Genomic DNA, 19218 nt, shown 5'->3' with positions numbered 1-19218 from the left:
GTAACTCATCACAGGGTATATGACACCCTCCTCTGGCCTCCGTGGTTACCATATGTATGCGAAGCAGACATACATGCAAGGAAAACAACACAAACATAACTAAAATTAAGACACACAAGGCAGACAGCATGCTTGCCACTGCTGTCTAGCTTCTGTGTGCTCCCACACACACACAGTTGCCAGAGCCTGCATCTGTTTTGAAGGAGCATACTGGATGTGGAAGAGAGGCTCAAAGGTGATGCAAAGGGCTGGACAGATGGAAAGAGGGTGGATGCCACTGACAGATAGAGGGGTGCTATGGGTGGAACAGAAAATACGAGATGTTCAGCTGTGGGGATTCTAGCAGTCCAAATGGGAAGGCAGCTGGGTGGGTGAGTCCTGGAAAAGATGAACAAGGCATGCAGGTGCAGCCGGCATGTGGGGGTCATCTCCAGCTGGGACATGCAGGTGCAGCCGGCATGTGGGGGTCATCTCCAGCTGGGACATGCAGGTGCAGTCGGCATGTGGGGGTCATCTCCAGCTGGGACATGCAGGTGCAGTCGGCATGTGGGGGTCATCTCCAGCTGGGACATGCAGGTGCAGTCGGCATGTGGGGGTCATCTCCAGCTGGGACATGCAGGTGCTGTCGGCATGTGGGGGTCATCTCCAGCTAGAAAAGAATCAGGCCGACTCGATGCTCTCTGAACTTGGCCATCTCATACCACTTGGCTGTCAAGACCATTTAGCTTTCGGACACCCACTTACCTTTTTGTTTTGTTTTTTCGAGACAGGGTCTCACTATGCAGCTCTGATTGTCCTGAAACTCATTTTGTAGACCAGGCTAGCCTCAAACTCAAGAGATATACCTGCCTCTGCCTCCCTAGTGCTTGGATGCGCTGGCCAGTATGCCTGCCTTTGTTTCCTTGTGTTAAAGACAGGGTCTGTGTAGCCCAATTGAGCCTACTCACAATGTTACCTCCAGCCTGGAGTACTAAGATCACAGGTTGCGTGTGCTTCTCCTGGCCCAGCTTCACTCATGCCCTTCCCAGCCTGCTTACGTGCTAACTGGAGAGAAAGCACAAGGAAAACTGTGTAGACCAAGCTGCTTCCATGCCTGGGCTGCTGAAAGACCTCAGGCAGCAAGCACTGGCTAAGGGAAGTCAACAGGCATCACTGACATGACACAAGATAACTGCAAGGGCCTGTGGGAGGACGGGCAGAGGCACTGATGACACCCTGGCATGTCAGGGGCTTCCCACAGGGAGCAATGTCTCATTCGGTTTTGGAAGCAAGAGTGAACCGCGCAGTTAAGGGGTGTGTGGTTGGCGAACAATGCACTTTATGTCAGACTGCCGTGTCTGGAGAAAAATGTGGAGAACAAATTAACACAAGTATGCTGGAGGAAAACCGGGGTGGGGGTGGCGTCTCACTGCTTATGGACCTGTTCTACAGGAACCCATCTACAAAGCAACGTGGGAGGGGCCTGGCCTCGCAGCGGGTGGGTGGTCTAAGGAGCGGTCCTTCGTACCAAATGTTTCCATGCACCACAGAGACGCAGCCATTCTGACACTGTTCCCGCTCTGCCCTTGCTGATAGGAGTCATTTTCATGATCATAAGTTATATTTACAGAAAGACTCCACGCCAGACTCAGAGGTGAGGAATTACTGAGCAGAGGGTCAGGGATACATGAGATGAGAAGGAATCTATTTCTCGCTGGAGTGGGCAGAGCACTCACCATACAGGCTTTAGCTGGGAACTCTTCCCAGGCCTCAAAGGAGGAAGCAATGTCCTGGGAGGGCAGACACTTTATTATAACAGTACATTCGACCCACACACAGTACTACAAGGTCTTCTGCGCCCTGTCACCTAGGCCATCAGAACGTCCAGTGTACAGCAGCATTAGCCATTTCTGGGGAGAGCTGTGGCCCACACTGGGGAAGAAGGGAAATGCAATTTGGCTGGAGGCCACCACACTGGAAGCCACCTCTCTAGGCCCTGGCCAGACCCAGGGGGACTTTGCTTCAAAAACTAACTCTGGGGACAGAGAGCGTGGCAGAAAAAGCCCTGCCCTTGCTCCCTTGGAGGTGAGGAGCTGTAGATGTATTGCTGAAGAAAAGGCGGGTTAGAGAGGGGGGACACCACGGGCACGGCGGATGAGGTTAGCCAGTCGCTTGGCCAGGCCACCCGATTTGGGCTCTTCAATGTGGAAGGTTCGGGTGAGGAGATTGTAGAAGGAGCCGTAGCACACGGCCACCACCGTGCATGTAAGGCAGATCACATTGTAGGGCATGCTGAAGTCGGGCGTAGGCAGGTTTACCAGCAAGGGCTCCGTGTAGAGTCGGACAAAGTAGCTGGATCCGTCAGACACTGGGAACCTAGGGATGGGAAGGAGTGTGAGACGGGACTGGTTCTCCCTCTCCCCATCTTCCTCATCTCACACCACAGCCCGTGCTGCAAAGTCCTAGGCTCGACACATGTAAGGAAGCAACACACACACACACACACACACACACACACACACACACAGTGCACACACTCTCATGCACACACGCACGCATGATCAAAAGAAAGCCACCAGCACTGAAGGAAAGGGCCTGCCTTGTCCACTGCCTTAGCCTAGCTTCAGCCTAAATGGCCCTCCTCAGAAAAGCAAGTAGCTTACTGCATACCACCACCCCAGCTGCCACCACTGCCATCACCACCACCTCCACCGCCCCCTTCCTATTTAGCACCATCTGCCCTGTGGGCTATGAGCACAGGGGGACAGGCCAGGGTGTGTATCAGGTTCCACTGCTGTTAAGCTTGGTAGGGACATGTTCCTACTCTCACCTATTTGCCTTAGCAGAAGCACCTTAAAGCCTTCTGTACCATCTGTACAAATTTCACAGACCGCTAGCATTTTCCTGAGGGCCAGCTAAATCTCACATGACTTTGGAAGAGGCCCAGTAAGCAGCGGAGGGCATAACAGCGGAAGGATGTGGTCACACTTACAAGGTGTTGAAGAGAGGGCTCTCTTCCCAGGCCACCGGCTTGGCTGCCACCACACTGGGCACCAGGGCACTGAGGACAGATGGGCTGTGGAGAAGTAGACAGAGAGGCTGTGCTCTTTACTGGCTCCTCCCACCAAAGGGTAAGAGACAGACACGGGGCAGTCTATCGGGGTACCCACCTGACATAGAAGCCGTGGTTGGGGTCTGGGGTGTACTCTGTCCACTTGAGCAGGGCCCGCTCAAACTGGATGGAGACCTTGGTGACGGAGCTGGCTGGCAGCTGAATGAGCATCTCCAGGAGGTGGGGCTGCAGCCGGTCCTGGGCAGGTTGGTAGTGGATGTAACCTGGTTGGAGGCGGGAGGCACATGGACTCTGCTTCTTAAAACCAGACTACCTATGCCTTCTCCCCCTCTGCCTCGGGGTCAACAGGAAGTCAAGCTAAGAATGCAAGTGGGTTCTCAGAAAAGGGAAAACATGCTTCCTGTATCCTAGGACACAGAAAAGAGAGGTTGCCATGGATGCTGCAGACCATCAGTCTTTACATTGCTAAACTGGGGCATCTCGGCTGGCAAGATGGCTCGCGGGTAAAGATACATACCTGCTGCCCAGCCTGACAACCTTGCTTGTTTCACATGTGTTCCAGAACAAATACCCCTCAGATAGATAGATAGATAGAAAGAATTTAAACTGGGGCACTATCTGATGTAATACAAGAGTAAAGTCCAGAGTCATTTGGGGATTCATGCCAAAATATAGGACATAAATCTAATCAGGTTTCTAAATCTAATATCAGCTCACAAGAAACGCAGAGGCGAGGCACACATATTAAATAGCAGCACTAGGACAAAGCCAAAATGTCAAATATTTCTCATGTACATTATATAACAGACGACCCAGTTTTAGCAAATAACACTTTTTAAAAACTATGTATAAGAGATCCATAAAAAAACCTGTTACTTTGTAAGCAAAATAATTTAGGTCAAGTGGTGGTGGCACATGCCCTTAATCCCAGCAATCGGGAGGCAGAGACAAGTAGATCTTTGAAGCCAGCATGGTCTACATAGTGAATACCAAGGCAGCCAGGGCTACACAGAGAAACCCTGTCTCAAAAACCAAGATAAGCAAATAATAAATAAACAAGTGAAATTAAAACAAAAAGCTGTGACCTGCTACAGTTTAGTATTAACACTTACCAAGCATGAGGTTCTGGGTTCAATCTCCAGAACAATAACGTTCTCAGTAGGTTCTTTTCTAAATTATTGTTTTGTTTTTGTTTTATGTTTATGTGTCTGTGAACGGACATGTGCACATGAGTGTAGTAGTCAAGAGAGGCCCGAAAAGGAGTCAGATTGCCCTGGAGTTAGAGGTAGTTATAAGTCACCGGATACGAAGGCTAGGAACCAAACTTAGGTCTTCTAGAAGAGCAGTGAGTGCATTTAACCTGCTAAGCCATGTCTCCTGCCACCTCCACCACCAGCATCACAGGGAGGGGGGCTGGTTGAACTCTGTGGTAGAACACTTGCCTCACATACAAGGCCCTGGGCTCATCCCCAGTAACACTAGCTGATTGGGAGGGAAACACACACAAAATACAACATGTGATCAACAGAACTCAGTGGCGGAGAGGAAGAACACAGGATTTCTGAGACTCCTGCTTAATTTGTATGCAAATCTAAAACTACCCTAAAAAATAAAGCCCACTTTTCTCAATGATAGACTATGATATGGAAGCATTAGCCAAATAAGCCCTTTCCTCCTCAACTTGCTTTTGATCATGGTGTCTCACTGCAGCAATAGAAGCCATAATGAGGACAGAAGTTGGTACCAGGAGTGGGGTATTGCTGTGACAGACATGACACAGTATAACAGCGAAACTAAACTCCAACAGTATAAATAACTCTCTCCAATGTCTGAGACCCACTCACAGTCTTCTGGGTTCCTTGAATGGCTCCGCCCTCTGCAACACCCCGCTTGTCCTCCAGGCTCCCTTTAGAGAGGACTGCAGAAAGACTTTGGAACTCTGGGCTAGAAAAGCCAGTGAGTGTTGAGAACTCAGTGAGCTGCTCTGTAGGATAGTGGGAGACAAGAATGTGGAGGGCAGTGCAGACAACAGAGGCTTGGCTCGTGAAGTTACAGAAGGAAGCAAAGACTCTACCAGGCCATTTATGTGAAGAAATATCTGGTCATCCGAGCTGAAGAGTCAGCCGTGACAAACAAGAGACCAGAACCACTAAAGTGAAGCCTTTGCTTTGCTGGGACAACAGATGCTGCTCAGCTGGGGCAGAGAAACTAGCTGTGACTAAAAAGAGACCAGCATCACTGAGGTGAAATCTTCTGGGAAATGTTCTCTGAGAGTCAGCACAAAGAAGCTGTGTTCTAGAGGTGGCCAAGGTTGTATCGTGTGTTGGCAACTAAATTTGGCAACGTAAGAGTCACCTAGGTGGTGCTGATTCTGAAGGTGTTATGAGGGCACCCGAGGCTTCGCACTATGTGGCAGGGTTGGAGTCCCTGAGACAGCCCAGGAGAGGCTACTGGCTAAAGAGCAGCCCAGTTGCAGCAAAAGATCCCAACATTCTGGAGACGGCAGTATCTGGGATGACCAGCAAGAGCAGCAGCAGCAAAGGAGTAGAGCCCGCAGGAGCCTGGAGGACAAGCTGTGTATGCTGCAGAGAGCAGAGCCAAAGACCCAGACCCATTCAAGGAGCCCAGAGGATGGTGAATGAGACCCAGACACTGGAGAGTTGTTTACACTGTTGGAGTTTAGTTTTGCCTTGTTAACTGTCGGAGTTTGGTGTCTGTGCCTGGTTCTTCTTTCTTGAAGTGAGAAAGTATTTAACTTTGATTTTAAAGGAGCCTATAGTTGAGAGACTTTTGAACGTTTTGTTTGGATGGCTGGTTTTGTTTTTTCTTTTATAATTTATTTGTTTTTATTTTATGTGCATTGGTGTTTTGCCTTCATGTATGTCTGTGTGAGGGTGTCAGATCTTGGAGTTACAGACAGTTGTGAGCTGCCATGTGGGTGCTGGGAATTGAACTCAGGTCCTTTGGAAGAACAGTCAGTGCTCTTAACTGCTGAGCCATCTCTCCAGCCCCTGGTTTTGTTTTTTTAAAGACAGGGTTTCTGTGTAGCCCTGGCTGTCCTGGAACTCACTCTGTAGACCACACTGGTCTTTAACTCTCAAGGCCTGTGCCTCCACCACCTGGCTGAGACCTTAACTTGTAAGACTTTGTATTTTAAAGGAGACTGGCTATTTTAAAGAGACCAAATTGTTTCTTCTTTTCTTTTCGGTTTTTCAAGACAAGGTTTTTTTGTAGTCTTGGCTGTCCTAGATCTAGCTCTGTAGATGAGGCTGGCTTCGAACTTATGAGATCTGCCTGCCTTTGCCTTCCAAGTGCTGGGATTAAAGGCATGTGCCACCTCCATGAGGCTAAGAGATGGAATTTTTAGGCATTTGGTTTGTAAAGACTGTAAAGACTATACACTTTAAAATCTGAGATGTTGATATTAATGTGTGACTTGGGGGAAAGAAGAAGGAAGGAGAGTTTATGCCTTAACAGTGACACGTCTGCACAGGTCAGCCTCTACTCTCCAAGAAAGTGAAGAAACTACACCCCCACCTCTGTGCCGCCTCAGCTTCCACCACCTGTTTCTCCTTGCCTGACCCATTCTCTCCTAGAGTCCAGGACATGCCCATGGGCTCAGGGAGGAGAGAGCGAGAATGAATGAAGCTGCTGGCCTCAGAACGCCTAAGGATCATCGGCAGTTGTGTTGTAACTGCTTTTGCTTTGTAAGTTACTTTTGAGTCTCACAGTGTAGCCTCCTTAAACCCTCTCTTCCCACCTGCGCAGGCCTTCAGGCTTACTTTGGGAAGTACTGAGAAGTGAATCTGGAGGACCAAAAGGACGAATGAGCTGAGGTGAGCGGGGAGGGCCCGGGCTAGGACTTAGCTCTCACTTGGTTTATTCTCCTTGCCCTTGGAGGTGATGGTGAGCGTGTGCACATACAGTCTCAGGTACCAGGGCACGGTGTCCAGCAGCAGCACCGGGAAGGCCCGGTAAGGATGGGAGTTGTACAGCAATGTACTCAGCTCTCCTTTCTGCAGCCCGTAGCCACTCACATACCGCTGCGCATGCAGGAAGGGCACAGGTAGGGCTTCCACTAGGAGAAGAAAGAGTCAACACTGAACTGCTCCTAAAGGAGAGTCGCTTCCCACTCAGATCCCTAGGCTGTGCTCAGAGTCCCAGGTCAGGAAGAGGGTGTGAGAAAGCTCTGCCATCAGCACCCGGAAGCCTCGGCTCTGGAATCCTCCCCCTCCCCCAGCTCACAAGGGTGAGACGATGACTAACTATTGCCATGGGCTCATGTGTCCCCTTCCTGCCCATCCCAGTGCTCTCAGGGTTTCCGCCCTTTCCCTTGGTGACACTGATAATGAACTAAGCTTTTTTTTTTTACAACATGAGTGGTAAATAAGACGGTATCACTTAGCACTCTATGTCTGCAGTATGGCGTAAATTCAAAACTATTTGGCCAACTGAATGCATGAATAAACTCTGTATTTTACATTAATTATTCTATTCCATGCATTAGGTACTAGTGTCCCTGTTTTGTAATAGACACTAAGGCTTAGTGCAGTTAGGAACTTGCTCAGTCAGTAAGCTTGGAAGCCCTGGATTTAGAACCAGGAGCACATTAGCGCAGAGAACTGGGTGTGAACCCCTGTGAATTGAAGAAAAGACATAAAACTGAGAGTCTGCGGCATGCGCCCCTCATCAACTCACCACTATCGGGTCTCTTCCATTTGAGCTGGAGGTTGAGGTTGCGGGAGTTATTGATCATGGCCGTGTCAAACAAGTCATAGACGGCATAGGTCTTCCTGGTGCCCAAAATGACATCCTGGTATGTGGAAGTCGGGGGTGGGCTCACCTCCAGTGTTTCGTTGTCCTGGCAACACAAGGGCAGAACTCAGAAGCACAAAGGGGGCAGGCTGATGTGGGGGGGGTGCGTGTGTGTGGCCGACACCTTGGTACCTGGCTGTAGCCTGTGATGTCCACATAAACTAGGCTCTGCGATGCCAGTGGGCAGGCTTCTGTGAGAGTTCGGGAGAACATGCGGAAGAGGGACCAGTCTGAGAAGAAAGAGCAGGGCTGAACAAGGGCTGGGATGGCTGGTGGCTCCATGTAGATAGAGCAAAAATTGTAACAGGTAGCTAGAGACGAGGTACCAAGGCAACTTACCCTTCTTCCCCTGTCCTGTGATGAAGGCATCAAATACAACCGTAAGGGTCTGCCTCAGCTCCCAAGAGATGCTGGTGCATTGAGCATTCTGTCATAAGGGTGATGGTGGCAGTCAGGGACCTTACTCTCGTCCAACATGCAGCCCGTGTCACTTCTACTTCACCTCCGTGTGGAGCACGTGACCCTGAGCCAGATGCCTGTCTGCCGCTTCAGAGCACCAGTTTGATGAACCACGACAACCAACCCAAAGTAGAATCTATTATTCTCATGCGACAGGTGGACGAAGGAAGTTCAAGGAAATGAAGTGATTTCCTCAAGGTCATGCCAGCTGGCAAACGACTGGACCAGCAGCTGCACTCACACAGGCTGCCGGTCCTGACTCTGTGCTCCACAAGGAAGACTTACTGAGTGCTCCCCAGGCAACCACTCAATTACCCTGGGCCACAGCCAATGCCCCACATAATGGATACCACTCTTGCCACTCACCACGCACTCAGGCAGAGTCAGCCAGATTTGCCTGCACTGCCTCTCAGAGCCTCTGGATAACACCTACCTGCACTCCCCAGGACTTACTCTGCAGACGGGACGGATGTGCACGGCCTGGGAGTGGTAGCTGGTGTGGAACAAGCGATCTGCCTTCAGCAGCACCGAGAGGCCTGCCTGGGGAAGACAGGAAGAGATACAGGGCTGGTTAGTATCCTGCATGGAGCACCTGCCATGGGGGCACAGAGTCTCTTAACTATATCCTGGCTGTCAGGCTGTGAAGGAAACATCTGCCAATTCCCTTCCCCTTGTGGGGCTCCCTCCCACCCACACTCACCTTGGAACTACAGGGCAAGAGCTTCTTCCATGGGGTGAGGTTCTCAGTGCAGACAACCTCCCGAGGTAGCACAGCATAGCGCAGGAAGTAGTGATCAGTGTCTGAGGGAGGCAGAGGTCTGCTGAGGGTATAGCTGGGTCCTGCCCCTCAGTAGCCACACTTTAAAGATGCAGGTGACCCCACCCACTCCCTGGACCTCTCTGACACCACTGCCAAGTGGTCCCACCTCCAGGTCAGGGAGTAGGCAATGCAAAGACAGCAGTCTTACGAAGCTACCTGGGACCTGCACACCCACGGCCTTTAGGAGCTCGCCCAGTTGTGAAAGAGGAACTCAAGGAGAAGGACGCAGATGTCAAGGTAGAAGGTTCAAGGAAGAAAGGCCGCAAGGGCTATCTCACCATTGGCCAGCCCCAGAGGTTTGAAGGAGGCAGTGGGAGTGACAGTATTGGTGGAGTCGATGAAGTTGAGGGATGCGCAGAAGATCCCTGAGAGGACATTGCTGAGCTCCTTCCAAGATTTATCCACACTAGACAGAGAGACAAGCCTGCTCACCGCCCTGTGGTCATACCTTTGTAACTCTAAATCTTGTACGACTCCTTCATACGGCCACAGCTATACGAGGCTGCATCTAAACCTTGGCTCACACTCGGTGATGCCCTTGCCTCATCTGACTTCCTGAGCTCCTCCTCTGGGCATCTCAGCAGCCCTGCAGGTTCACGTAACCAAGTGTTTCATCTTGCTTGGGAACACTCTGCTCGTGCGTTCCTGCTGCCTTCATAGCCTGCTCTAGTCTTATCCCCTCCTCCAAGGAGCCCTTTTCCCTCTTGTCAAGCACAGCTTGTTTGTACTGTTGTGTTTCTGAGCGTTCAAGACCCCTCTTATGTCCCTCTTAGGGGACAGCTAGGTGGTGGCAGTATATTGCCCTAAAAACCATGGTACGCTTGGTATATGTAATACTGACCCATATAGCATTCTTTAAGTTTTAAAATTATTTGTTGATACTTAAATGTCAGTTCTCATGCAAAAGTCTGATCTCTGTTGAAACTGACAGTCTGAACACATTAGGTCTCCATGGTCATATGGTAACTATCCATAGGACCTGAGTCCTATCTACTTGAGATTGTCACACGGGCTCTTGGATCACCGCAAACCCTACCACTCCCTGTCACTGCTCTAAACCTGGTGATGTTTGCATTACTGATCCTTACAGAGTGGTTAAGAGGCAAGAGGCAAATGAAACACCCTTCAACACCGTTCCTGTGCCTCCTCACTGCTTTTACTCCTCCAGTCACCGGTATTTTGTGGCCCACGATAAAATTAATTTGCAACCTCTGTATGGAAAAAAATCTACTCTAGGATGACGACAGCAGGGGGGTTTTCTGTAGTACATAAGTGACAACTAGAAACTTGATTCTGCTGTAAAGTGAAACATCATCCTGTAGCCCAATGCTTTCCCGAAAATGTTCTGTTAGGCATGGACATCATCATCATCATCATTATTTGGTCTTTCGAGACAGGGTTTCTCTGTGTAGCCTTGGCTGTCCTAGACTCACTTTGTAAACTAGGCTGGCCTCGAACTCACAGCGATCCGCCTGTCTCTGCCTCCTGAGTGCTGGGATTAGAGGCGTGCGCCACCATGCCCAGCTCCTAAGGATATTATTTTTTTAAATACAAATGAATGTCTTAAAAAAGAAAACCCATCTACTTTGCCAATTATCTGTGGCCTAACATCCTAATAGGCACCAATCGGCTGCCATTTGCCTCTGCAGGGAAATGCAGGTAGTCCTTGCAAGTATTTGGGATAGGATTTCACTCAGCAGAGTAAAGGATGTCACCCAGTGGCAATGTAATTTCTTCATGTTGTATGTGCATGCCCACTGATGCATACAGATGTGGAGGCCAGAGGCCAACAACACGTGTCTTCATTCCTTCATTCCCCAACCCCCTTTTTGAGGGTGGGGTAGGGTCTCTCCTTGAACTTGGAGCTCCCGGATTCAGCTTAGACTGGCTTGTCCAGCTAGCCTGTTTCTCCTGTCTCCACTTCCTCAGTTCTGGGATGACTAGCCTGCATCACCGACCCGGCTATTTAAGTGGGTTCTGGAAATTAAACTCGGGTCCCCACGTTTGGGTAGCAAGCTTTTTACAGACTGAGGCATCTCCCAAGCCCAATAATATCATTTCTTACTTCCCAAATCAGTTTTAGCTCGGTGGGATCACCACCTATTGGAGCAGCTGATCCCAAACGACATGATGACAACACCTTACCCTGCCACACTCCCTCTATGGCCTGTAACAGGTTTCAAGGTGGGAACTCACTCTGTGACAGTGTCTTGGAACCAAACCCAGAGCTCTGCACCAGATGGAGCCTGCAGGAAGGGTGGCCCCCAATATCGGGTCCTCCAAAAGCCTTGCGTCAACGACAGGTGTAGCTCCCTCAGAGAATACTTGGAGATCAACTGTCCCAGGGCTTTGGGGAAGAGCCTGTAGTGAGACACTGAAGAAACCAGGGCAGGTGAGTGGCGACCCAGACCCGCCCCCAGAGATGGTTCCATTTACGAACTCAGCTGCCACAGAATTTTTTTCCCCCTTCAGGTCCTGAACTCACCACCTTCCCGCTGCAGATCCGAATCCCAAAGCGTACGGAACTGGAATGTGGCGGCCACGTCGCCGGAAGGCAGAGGAGTGATAACGAGCTCCTCTCGCAGACTGTCGTGTGGGCGCTCTGCGTGGCCCCAGGAGTCCTGTCCCACTAACAACAGCACCAACACAGCGAGCGGCACGGCCGCCGCCATGCCTGCGGCCGCTTCCGCCTCCCAGCAGCACCCGCGCCCACCAAAGGCAGTCATCCAATAGGAGGAGCATGTGAAGAAGAACTTCCGGCGCCGTCCCGGAAACCACAGTGCGGTTACCAGAGAGACAACGCCAGCGGTTCACAAATCCTGGAGATTGCAGCCAACATATGGAGGGGGAGAGGGAACTGGCTTGAGGGCCCCGGCACCTCAAGGTGTCTCCACCCACTGGGGAGTGTGCAACGTGCAGCGTGGCCATTTCGTGGTTGAAGGAAAGTACTGGGGGAAAAAGAAAATCCCAGAACTGAGTGCTGGGATTACAGGCGTGTGAGTTAGATGTGTCTAGTGTCTCTACTTGCTTCTAAACCTAGCCGGCAACTCTGGAAGCAATGCAGTCCTGAAGGCAGCCCCCTTCCCTGTGGTCTTTATTATAAATAACTTTAAAGTATATGGCAAAATTGAAAGAATAAGCAGCTGTTAAACATGTTTCTTCAACCATGTAAATTAATTCCACCATTAACATGTTGCTGTGAGTACACAGCAGTAAGTCACTCGTTTATCTTAGCTTTGATTGCCACCACAGAGTAAATTTCACACGTGGGTATGCTCTATTCTCAGAATTCAGTTCTGTTCAAATTACTCTTGTAAAATTGGCCAGGTTTTCAATAACATACCATTGTAACGTGAAGTCTTACACAGATATAGAATGTTCCTAAAACCTGGGACTAGGGATGTAATTCACTCAGTGGCAGAGTGCCTAGCATGCATCAAACCTTGGGTTCATACCCAGCATAGCAGTGTGTGTTGGGAGGGAACTCCCAAACACGTAACAACCTAATGTCCCAGAAAATGACCTAATGGCTCTTCCTGGTCACTGCCTAACTCCAGGACACATTCTAGGGACAACCAATGTTCTTGTAATAGATTAATCGTTCTAGGACTAAATGCAAATTAGACTTGTAATGTTCTTCTGTTCTTTCCCCGAAAGGAATGATTTTGAAACCACACTGTGGTTTGGAGCCTGAAACCATAGCTTCATGGGAGCTGGCTCTACATCCTCTCATCTGTAGGGGCACAGTGTGGTGTGGCCTCATGTTACCATGTGTACATGACGACATATTGCTGTGCAGTGCTAACATCGTATGGATTAGCCAGTTTCTCTGTTCTGTTGGTGGGCATTAGCGTTCTTGGCAGCTTTGCTTACAGTGGACAAGGATGACCACAGTTGCTTTGTACACTTAGGTTTAGCATGTCCCTTGGGAGAATATATTGAAGCAAGATGGCAGGCTCAAACAGAACATGTACGAAACCTGCAGACCGGACTGGGTGTGGTGGTGTGCACCTTTAATCCCAGCACTCGGGAAGCAGAGGCAGGCGAATTGCTGTGAGTTCGATGCCAGCCTGGTCCACAAAGCGAGTCTAGGCCAGGCAAGGCTACATAGAGAAACCCCATCTCAAAAAAAAAGAAAAAAGAAAAAAGAAAAGAAAGAAAAAGAAACCTGTAGACCTTTTCCCAAAATCTGTCATTTTATTTGTCTATTTAAAATATGACTTTAGAGCAAGGCATGGTAGCACATGCCTTTAATCCCAGTACTCAGGAGGCAGAGGCTGGTGGGTTTCTGTGAGTTTAAAGCCAGCCTGGTTTACATAGTGAGTTCCAGGATAGCCATTGCTGTAGTGAGACCCTGTCTTCAAACAAAGGAAAACTCAAACAAGGACAAATCAAGAAGCTGGTTGCTCTACATCCTAGTTGGTATTTGGTGTTTTAGGTTTAGGACTCAGCTCACTGTGTGGTCTCAGCGTAGGACTAATCTGCATCTTGCTCACTAATGGTTTTGAGCATCTGGTCTTGTTCTTGTTATCTATTCATGTATCTTCTCTCATGGAAGCTCTGCTAAGCATCTTTTGTACACTTTTTAAAAATTTGATTATTTGAGCTGTAGGTGTTCCAAAATTAAACTGGTTTGATTTTTCCACTTGGCCTCCAAGAAACACATTCATAAAGGATTTTGTGAACAGACTCTCAGTGAATCTCACAACTGCATTTCTAGGAAGAGCCCAAAGTTTGGTGTTAGGATGGCCTACCAAGATAGACTCCAACAAGAAATGAATTGTTCAACTAACGGCTTTAGTGGCTGCAGGGATGACCCAGTGGTTAAGTAAATTACTGCTCTTCCAGGTACCTGAGTTTGGTTCCCAGCACCCACACAAGATGGCTCACAGTCACCTGTAACTCCAGCTCTAGGAGATCCAATGCCTCCAGCTTCCCAGGGCACTTGCACCTATATGCACAAACCCACATACACATAATTTAAAAACTAAAATTATTGAAGCATTGAGTTTATTCTTCCACAGCAGATGTTTCTGACTCCATTAGGCTTGCAGCAGTAAGGGGAGATTAGATGTAAGGTAAGGGTCCAGATCCCAACACTGGCCTTAAGCCTACACAGAGTATGAGCAACCTGGGCGCCGCATTTCCTCAGGAGATGCTTCAGTGGCTGGAAGCACTTGCAGAAGGCCTGGGTACTGCTCTCTGCTTGCTCCACGACTGCATACTGCTCCTGCTCTAGAATATTCTGATGCCCTTAGAGCTCCATGGACAGACACACACACACACACACACACACACACACACACACACACACACACACACACACACGGAATTTAAAAAAAAAAAAAAAAAAAAAACCTATGCCAGGCGTCGTGACGCACACTTTAATCCCAGCACTCAGAAGGCGGAAGCAGGCAGATCAATGTGAGTTCAAGGCCAGCCTGCTCTACAAAGTGAGTCCAGGATAGCCAAGGCTAACACAGAGAGATCTTGTTTTGAAAAACCAAACCAAACTAACCAACAAACAAACAAAAAACCAACCTACTTTCAGGGTCATTGTTAAATAAATTATGTACATGTTGGAGATTAATAGCCACATCTCATCAAACAACTCTATCAGTTGAAAAGGACGATCTTAATTTAAAAGATTAAAAAAAAAAACAAAACAAAAATCCTCAAGTATGGAAACAGGTAATTTAAGCTTACAGTGAGTGACAGAGCCAGGGATAATGGCTACATTACCAACCTCAAATTATTATTATTAATTATTTATTATTATTATTATTATTACTATTATTATTATTATACCAAGGAACCTGCCATTGTAATTATTTCAGCTTATGCTGTTTCCTCCTGAAATGTTTCCATCATCCAAGGCCCATCCCCCTCCTGTGAAGCCTCGCCCTTCTCCTGCAGCAGCCTGTCGTCTTCCACACAGCTGTACTGTGGCCTCACTTTGTTCTCCTTCCGTTATCTGTGGCATACCTGTTCCTGAAAGAGCTCTTGATCCGCTTGGTGTTTTGTTGTCTGTGCAAATACCAGCACATGTAGGTATACTCAGCCATACCTGAATGAGCAGACAGACATGATGCCACAGTCCTGCAGTCCTTGTAGGACTCTGCACGCTCCTGGGGACCGCTGCAGGGTAAGGTCTTAGACACTCTGCTGGCCTGTAATCCCGTGTCTTCCCCCAAAGCCCCAGGTTCTGCAGAGGTGAATTTAGTCTTCTTTCCTCTTCAAAATCTATCAGGATGTCTACACAGTAAGCCTTGCCATACAAAGAAGCCACACTGTGGCTTGGAAGACTGAAAGCTGGGCTCCTTAATTTGGAGTTGGCTCTAAGTCAGCATGCTGTCTCCAAGGATACTGTGTGGCCTGAGGAAACAGTCAGCTGTAGATGATGCCTCTGAAGGCTAGCCAGCCTCCTGTGGTTTGGCAGAAGGAGAGGTCATTGTCCCAACCAGGAAGTGGTCTTGTGGTCCCACTGACCCAAGTCTTTTCCAGACAGAGCTGGGGCTCACACTAGCTCAACTGGAGATTTCCCAGGGACTCACAAACAATTCTGTTTCTCAAGAGTCCTGTAGCTTACCCCTCCCCAAAAGGCTCCTGCCCCAAAGCCACAATCTTAGCATTGTGTGCCTAGAGAAGGAAAAGACTCATTGGAATGTTGATGGTAACCACGCAAGCACAGCTTATCACCCCCCCCCCCCCCGCAGCAAAGAGGGGTGGTCCCAAGCAGCCCTGTCACCCCACTTGGGTGGGCTCAGAGGCCACGCAGGAGAAGGATGGGCTCATCAAGAGGAGGCAGAGCTTTGTTTGCCAGGCTCAGGGAAGGTAGGCACACGACAAGAACTGCTTTCTGTTATGGGAGCAGCTTAGAGAAATTCTGGGGGTTAACATGAGGCTGGGTTCCTGGCCCAACTTCAGAGATGATCTCAGCATGGACCCAGACGCTTCTGAGTGAAAGGAGTTTTGCTACAAACTCATAGAGACAGAAGAAAGTTGAAGGACACACTAGCTTCCTTGGAGAACCCACATATTTCTCAGTATCCTTAGAGACAGTAACTTACAATGGCTTCCTGGTGGAAGGAACACAACAGTAAGCCAAGTGTCACTTGGCCTGAAGAGCTTTGGGGTGTAGGGTGAGGTCATTCAGCCTGCAGGTAGTGTTTTGATACATGAAGGGAGGGTTTCTCTGTGTAGCCATGGTTAATGACTTTTTTTTCTTTTGTGTGTGTGTGGTTTTGTTTTTTGGAGACAGGGTTTCTGTGTAGCCTTACCTGTCCTGGACTCGCTTTGTAGACCCGGCTGACCTTAAACTCAGTGATCCACCTGAGTACTGGGATTAAAGGCATGCACCACCACACCCAGCTTCGTTAATGACTTTTTTTAATGTGAGAAATGAGCAGGAGATCCTTAAGGCTGGGTCCTAAAATTTCTTTTACTCAACATTCTCTGGGCAAGTTCATTCTCACCATGGCTCCACTTCCCACCCATGCATTTACTAAAGCATGTTTGCATGTTTAATTTCCAGTCTAAGCCTTTTTCTTTTTTGTTTTTTTGTTTTGTTTTGTTTTTCAAGACAGGGTTTCTCTGTGTAACAGCACTGGCTGTCCTGGACTCACTTTGTAGACCAGGCTGGCCTCGAACTCAAGAGATCCGCTTGCCTCTGCCTCCCAAGTGCTGGGATTAAAGGTGTGCATGGTGGCTTCCAGCCTAAGCCTTTTACTCAAATTCCACTCTCATGGATCCAGGTCCCTGCTTATCATGTTGTCTTGGATGTATCAAAAACACTCAAAACTCAGTACAGCTAAAACAAATTTATTACAATCTTCAGCCAAAACCCTGCAAACCATCTTAAAGCATGAGGTAGAAACAATGCTGCACCTTTCTCCCCTTCCTTCCTAACTCACCCAGCAAACAGGTTTCCAAGTGTGCCTCTGAGGTCTTCCACATCTCCCTCCTTTCCTTACCCCATCACTTCTACTCTGGCTCTCATCTATTTAGGTGGATACAATCATCTGGCTCCTGTGCATCTGCCGCCTGGTAATCAGTATGCCACAAGGGGCCGTCCAGCCTTCCTTGCTCCCTTGAGCTTCTTCCTACTTGTTATTCAGATCTCAGCTCCAATGTCACTTCCTCAAGGGAGACTCCCTGGTGACCTCTCGGAATAGACTGGCTGCTTTGTGGCACTAGGGCTCCACTACACCGAACTCTGTGACAGAATCAACTTTTTCTGTTAACAGTGTATTTGTATTTTACATTTGTTAAACACCAGTATGTAATATTTGTGAAACAAATATGTCAATTTGCTTATATCCTGCCCCACCCCAAGTAGAGTGCTCGCTACTGCCTACTGGACTTTCATACATTACTGTATTATTTATCTGTCTAGAGCCTACCTTCTCTAGAATATTCTCTCAACTGTAGTCAGAATTACCTTTTAAACAAGCAAATCCAACTGATGAACCAGCCTGCTTCCATCTTAGGCTTGAAAGACATCTAAATACAAACTAGGTTCATTCCTGTTTATGGCTAAACCTATTTCTCAAGGATTAGGCTATGCCCCACCTTAACAACAAATGGTTCTGTACTGCTTGCCCCAAGCAGCAACCACATCTTTGTTTCAAAGATGTTATGACCATCTTGCCAACCCTACCTTTGCTTCCAGAGGCTGTAGTGGTGCCTTGTCATGGCCACCTTTGTTATTTACTATCTCTATACCCCTATTTTGTCCACCAGATCCCTCTACCCATGAACTATAAAAACCTTATCTTCCCCATGTGCAATGCTGATCTCTTGAATCCTGCCTTTAGGGATAGACAGCCTGGGTACGTGAATAAAAGAAGCTTGCTTTAATTAACTAGGCCATGATGATCTGGGTCGGTAGCATTTTTGGGATCAACACAACCACTTGTAATCCATTAGTCTCAAAAAAGAAAAAACAAAAAAAGCCCCAGCTCTTTACAAGGCCTCTGACCATGTAAGCTGCTAATGACGGCTCTCCTTTTGCTCCTTAGGAACAAAGCCTGACCACTCAGGATGGTAGAGAGCCCTGTTCAGAGGGACAGCCGGTGCTTATCAGAGAGGCTAGGTGGTGCTGGAATATGGTGCACTGGCAATTCAGTGATTTGAAAGGGTTATTGTCTTTCCAAAGGCTAGAATTTCCTCTTCTAGAAAACGCTGTGTCAGGGTGTCTATAAAATGTCTAAAAGGAAACATTTTCTGTTACAAAATTCTAGGCAATGAAGCAGAATTGCACACCACTTCTTTCAGCTTCCAGGTAAGAACAGACCCCAGGCTGCACCCTCTTTGCCCATTCCCAATTTCTTCTCTTGTTTTCTGCCATTTCAAAGCCATGCTGGCTGATGTTTTGTCAGCCATCTTAAACACGAGGTATGGGCAAGAACTGACTTCGAGTGCCTTGGGTGGCTAAGAAAAACAATCCAGAAAGCAGCTGGGTGGAGCGTCCCCACAGCCCTGTATTCTGGGCTTCTTTAGTATGAAGAAATGAATTTGTATCTTAAGTCATGATCTTTTACTGGCTGTCAAACTGAAACCTAATACAGGCTTCAAAGCATTTCACAATCTGACCTTTGTCAGGTTTACCTCTCCCTGTGCATTTTCAAATCCAACAATTTAGCCAAACCGAATGCCTTTTAGCTTCTTTAGGCTAGTCTCTTAGTGCTTTCTTCTCCTCCTCCTCCTTCTTATTTCAAATTTATTTTTAAGTTTTGAGACAGAGTCTCATGAAACCTAAGCTGGCCTCAAATAATGCTATACAGCCAAAGCTATCCTACCTCCTCTTCTCAAGTGCTGAGATTACAGGCACAAGCGTGTAATGCAGCTGAGTTTTTCCATCTAGTGTTTACAAGTTGCAACTTCTTCCTCAATAGGATGCCCTCCCTTGTTTGGCTACTCTTAGGGGTCCTTCAGATCTCCACCTAAGAAATCTTTCTTCAATTTTGTTTTCTGATCTGAGAGGAGGCCTTGACCATGCTACTTACTGTACTGTGCATTATATTTACCTGATTTTCTCCACCACAGACAGTGAACTCTGTGAAAACAGGAA

General features: G+C 48.2%; 1 protein-coding gene across 1 annotated transcript; it reads right to left on the bottom strand.

Moving 5' to 3' along the window:
* Positions 1-1894: 1894 nt before the first annotated feature.
* Pigt (phosphatidylinositol glycan anchor biosynthesis class T) lies at positions 1895-11856 on the bottom strand. The gene is made up of 12 exons (XM_051143769.1): positions 11632-11856; positions 11343-11520; positions 9425-9552; positions 9027-9127; positions 8780-8866; positions 8207-8294; positions 8000-8097; positions 7751-7913; positions 6927-7130; positions 3150-3315; positions 2972-3055; positions 1895-2355 (listed from the first exon to the last, which is right to left on the bottom strand). Exons 1-12 carry the CDS (start codon positions 11816-11818, stop codon positions 2103-2105), a joined length of 1737 nt encoding a protein of 578 aa, XP_050999726.1. The 5' UTR covers positions 11819-11856; the 3' UTR covers positions 1895-2102.
* Between the last annotated feature and the right edge of the window lie 7362 nt (positions 11857-19218).

Source organism: Acomys russatus, chromosome 4, assembly GCF_903995435.1.
Source record: "Acomys russatus chromosome 4, mAcoRus1.1, whole genome shotgun sequence".
Taxonomy (NCBI): domain Eukaryota; kingdom Metazoa; phylum Chordata; class Mammalia; order Rodentia; family Muridae; genus Acomys; species Acomys russatus.
The sequence above is the reverse complement of the archived record's forward strand: the minus strand, read 5'-3'. Positions and strand labels throughout refer to the sequence as shown.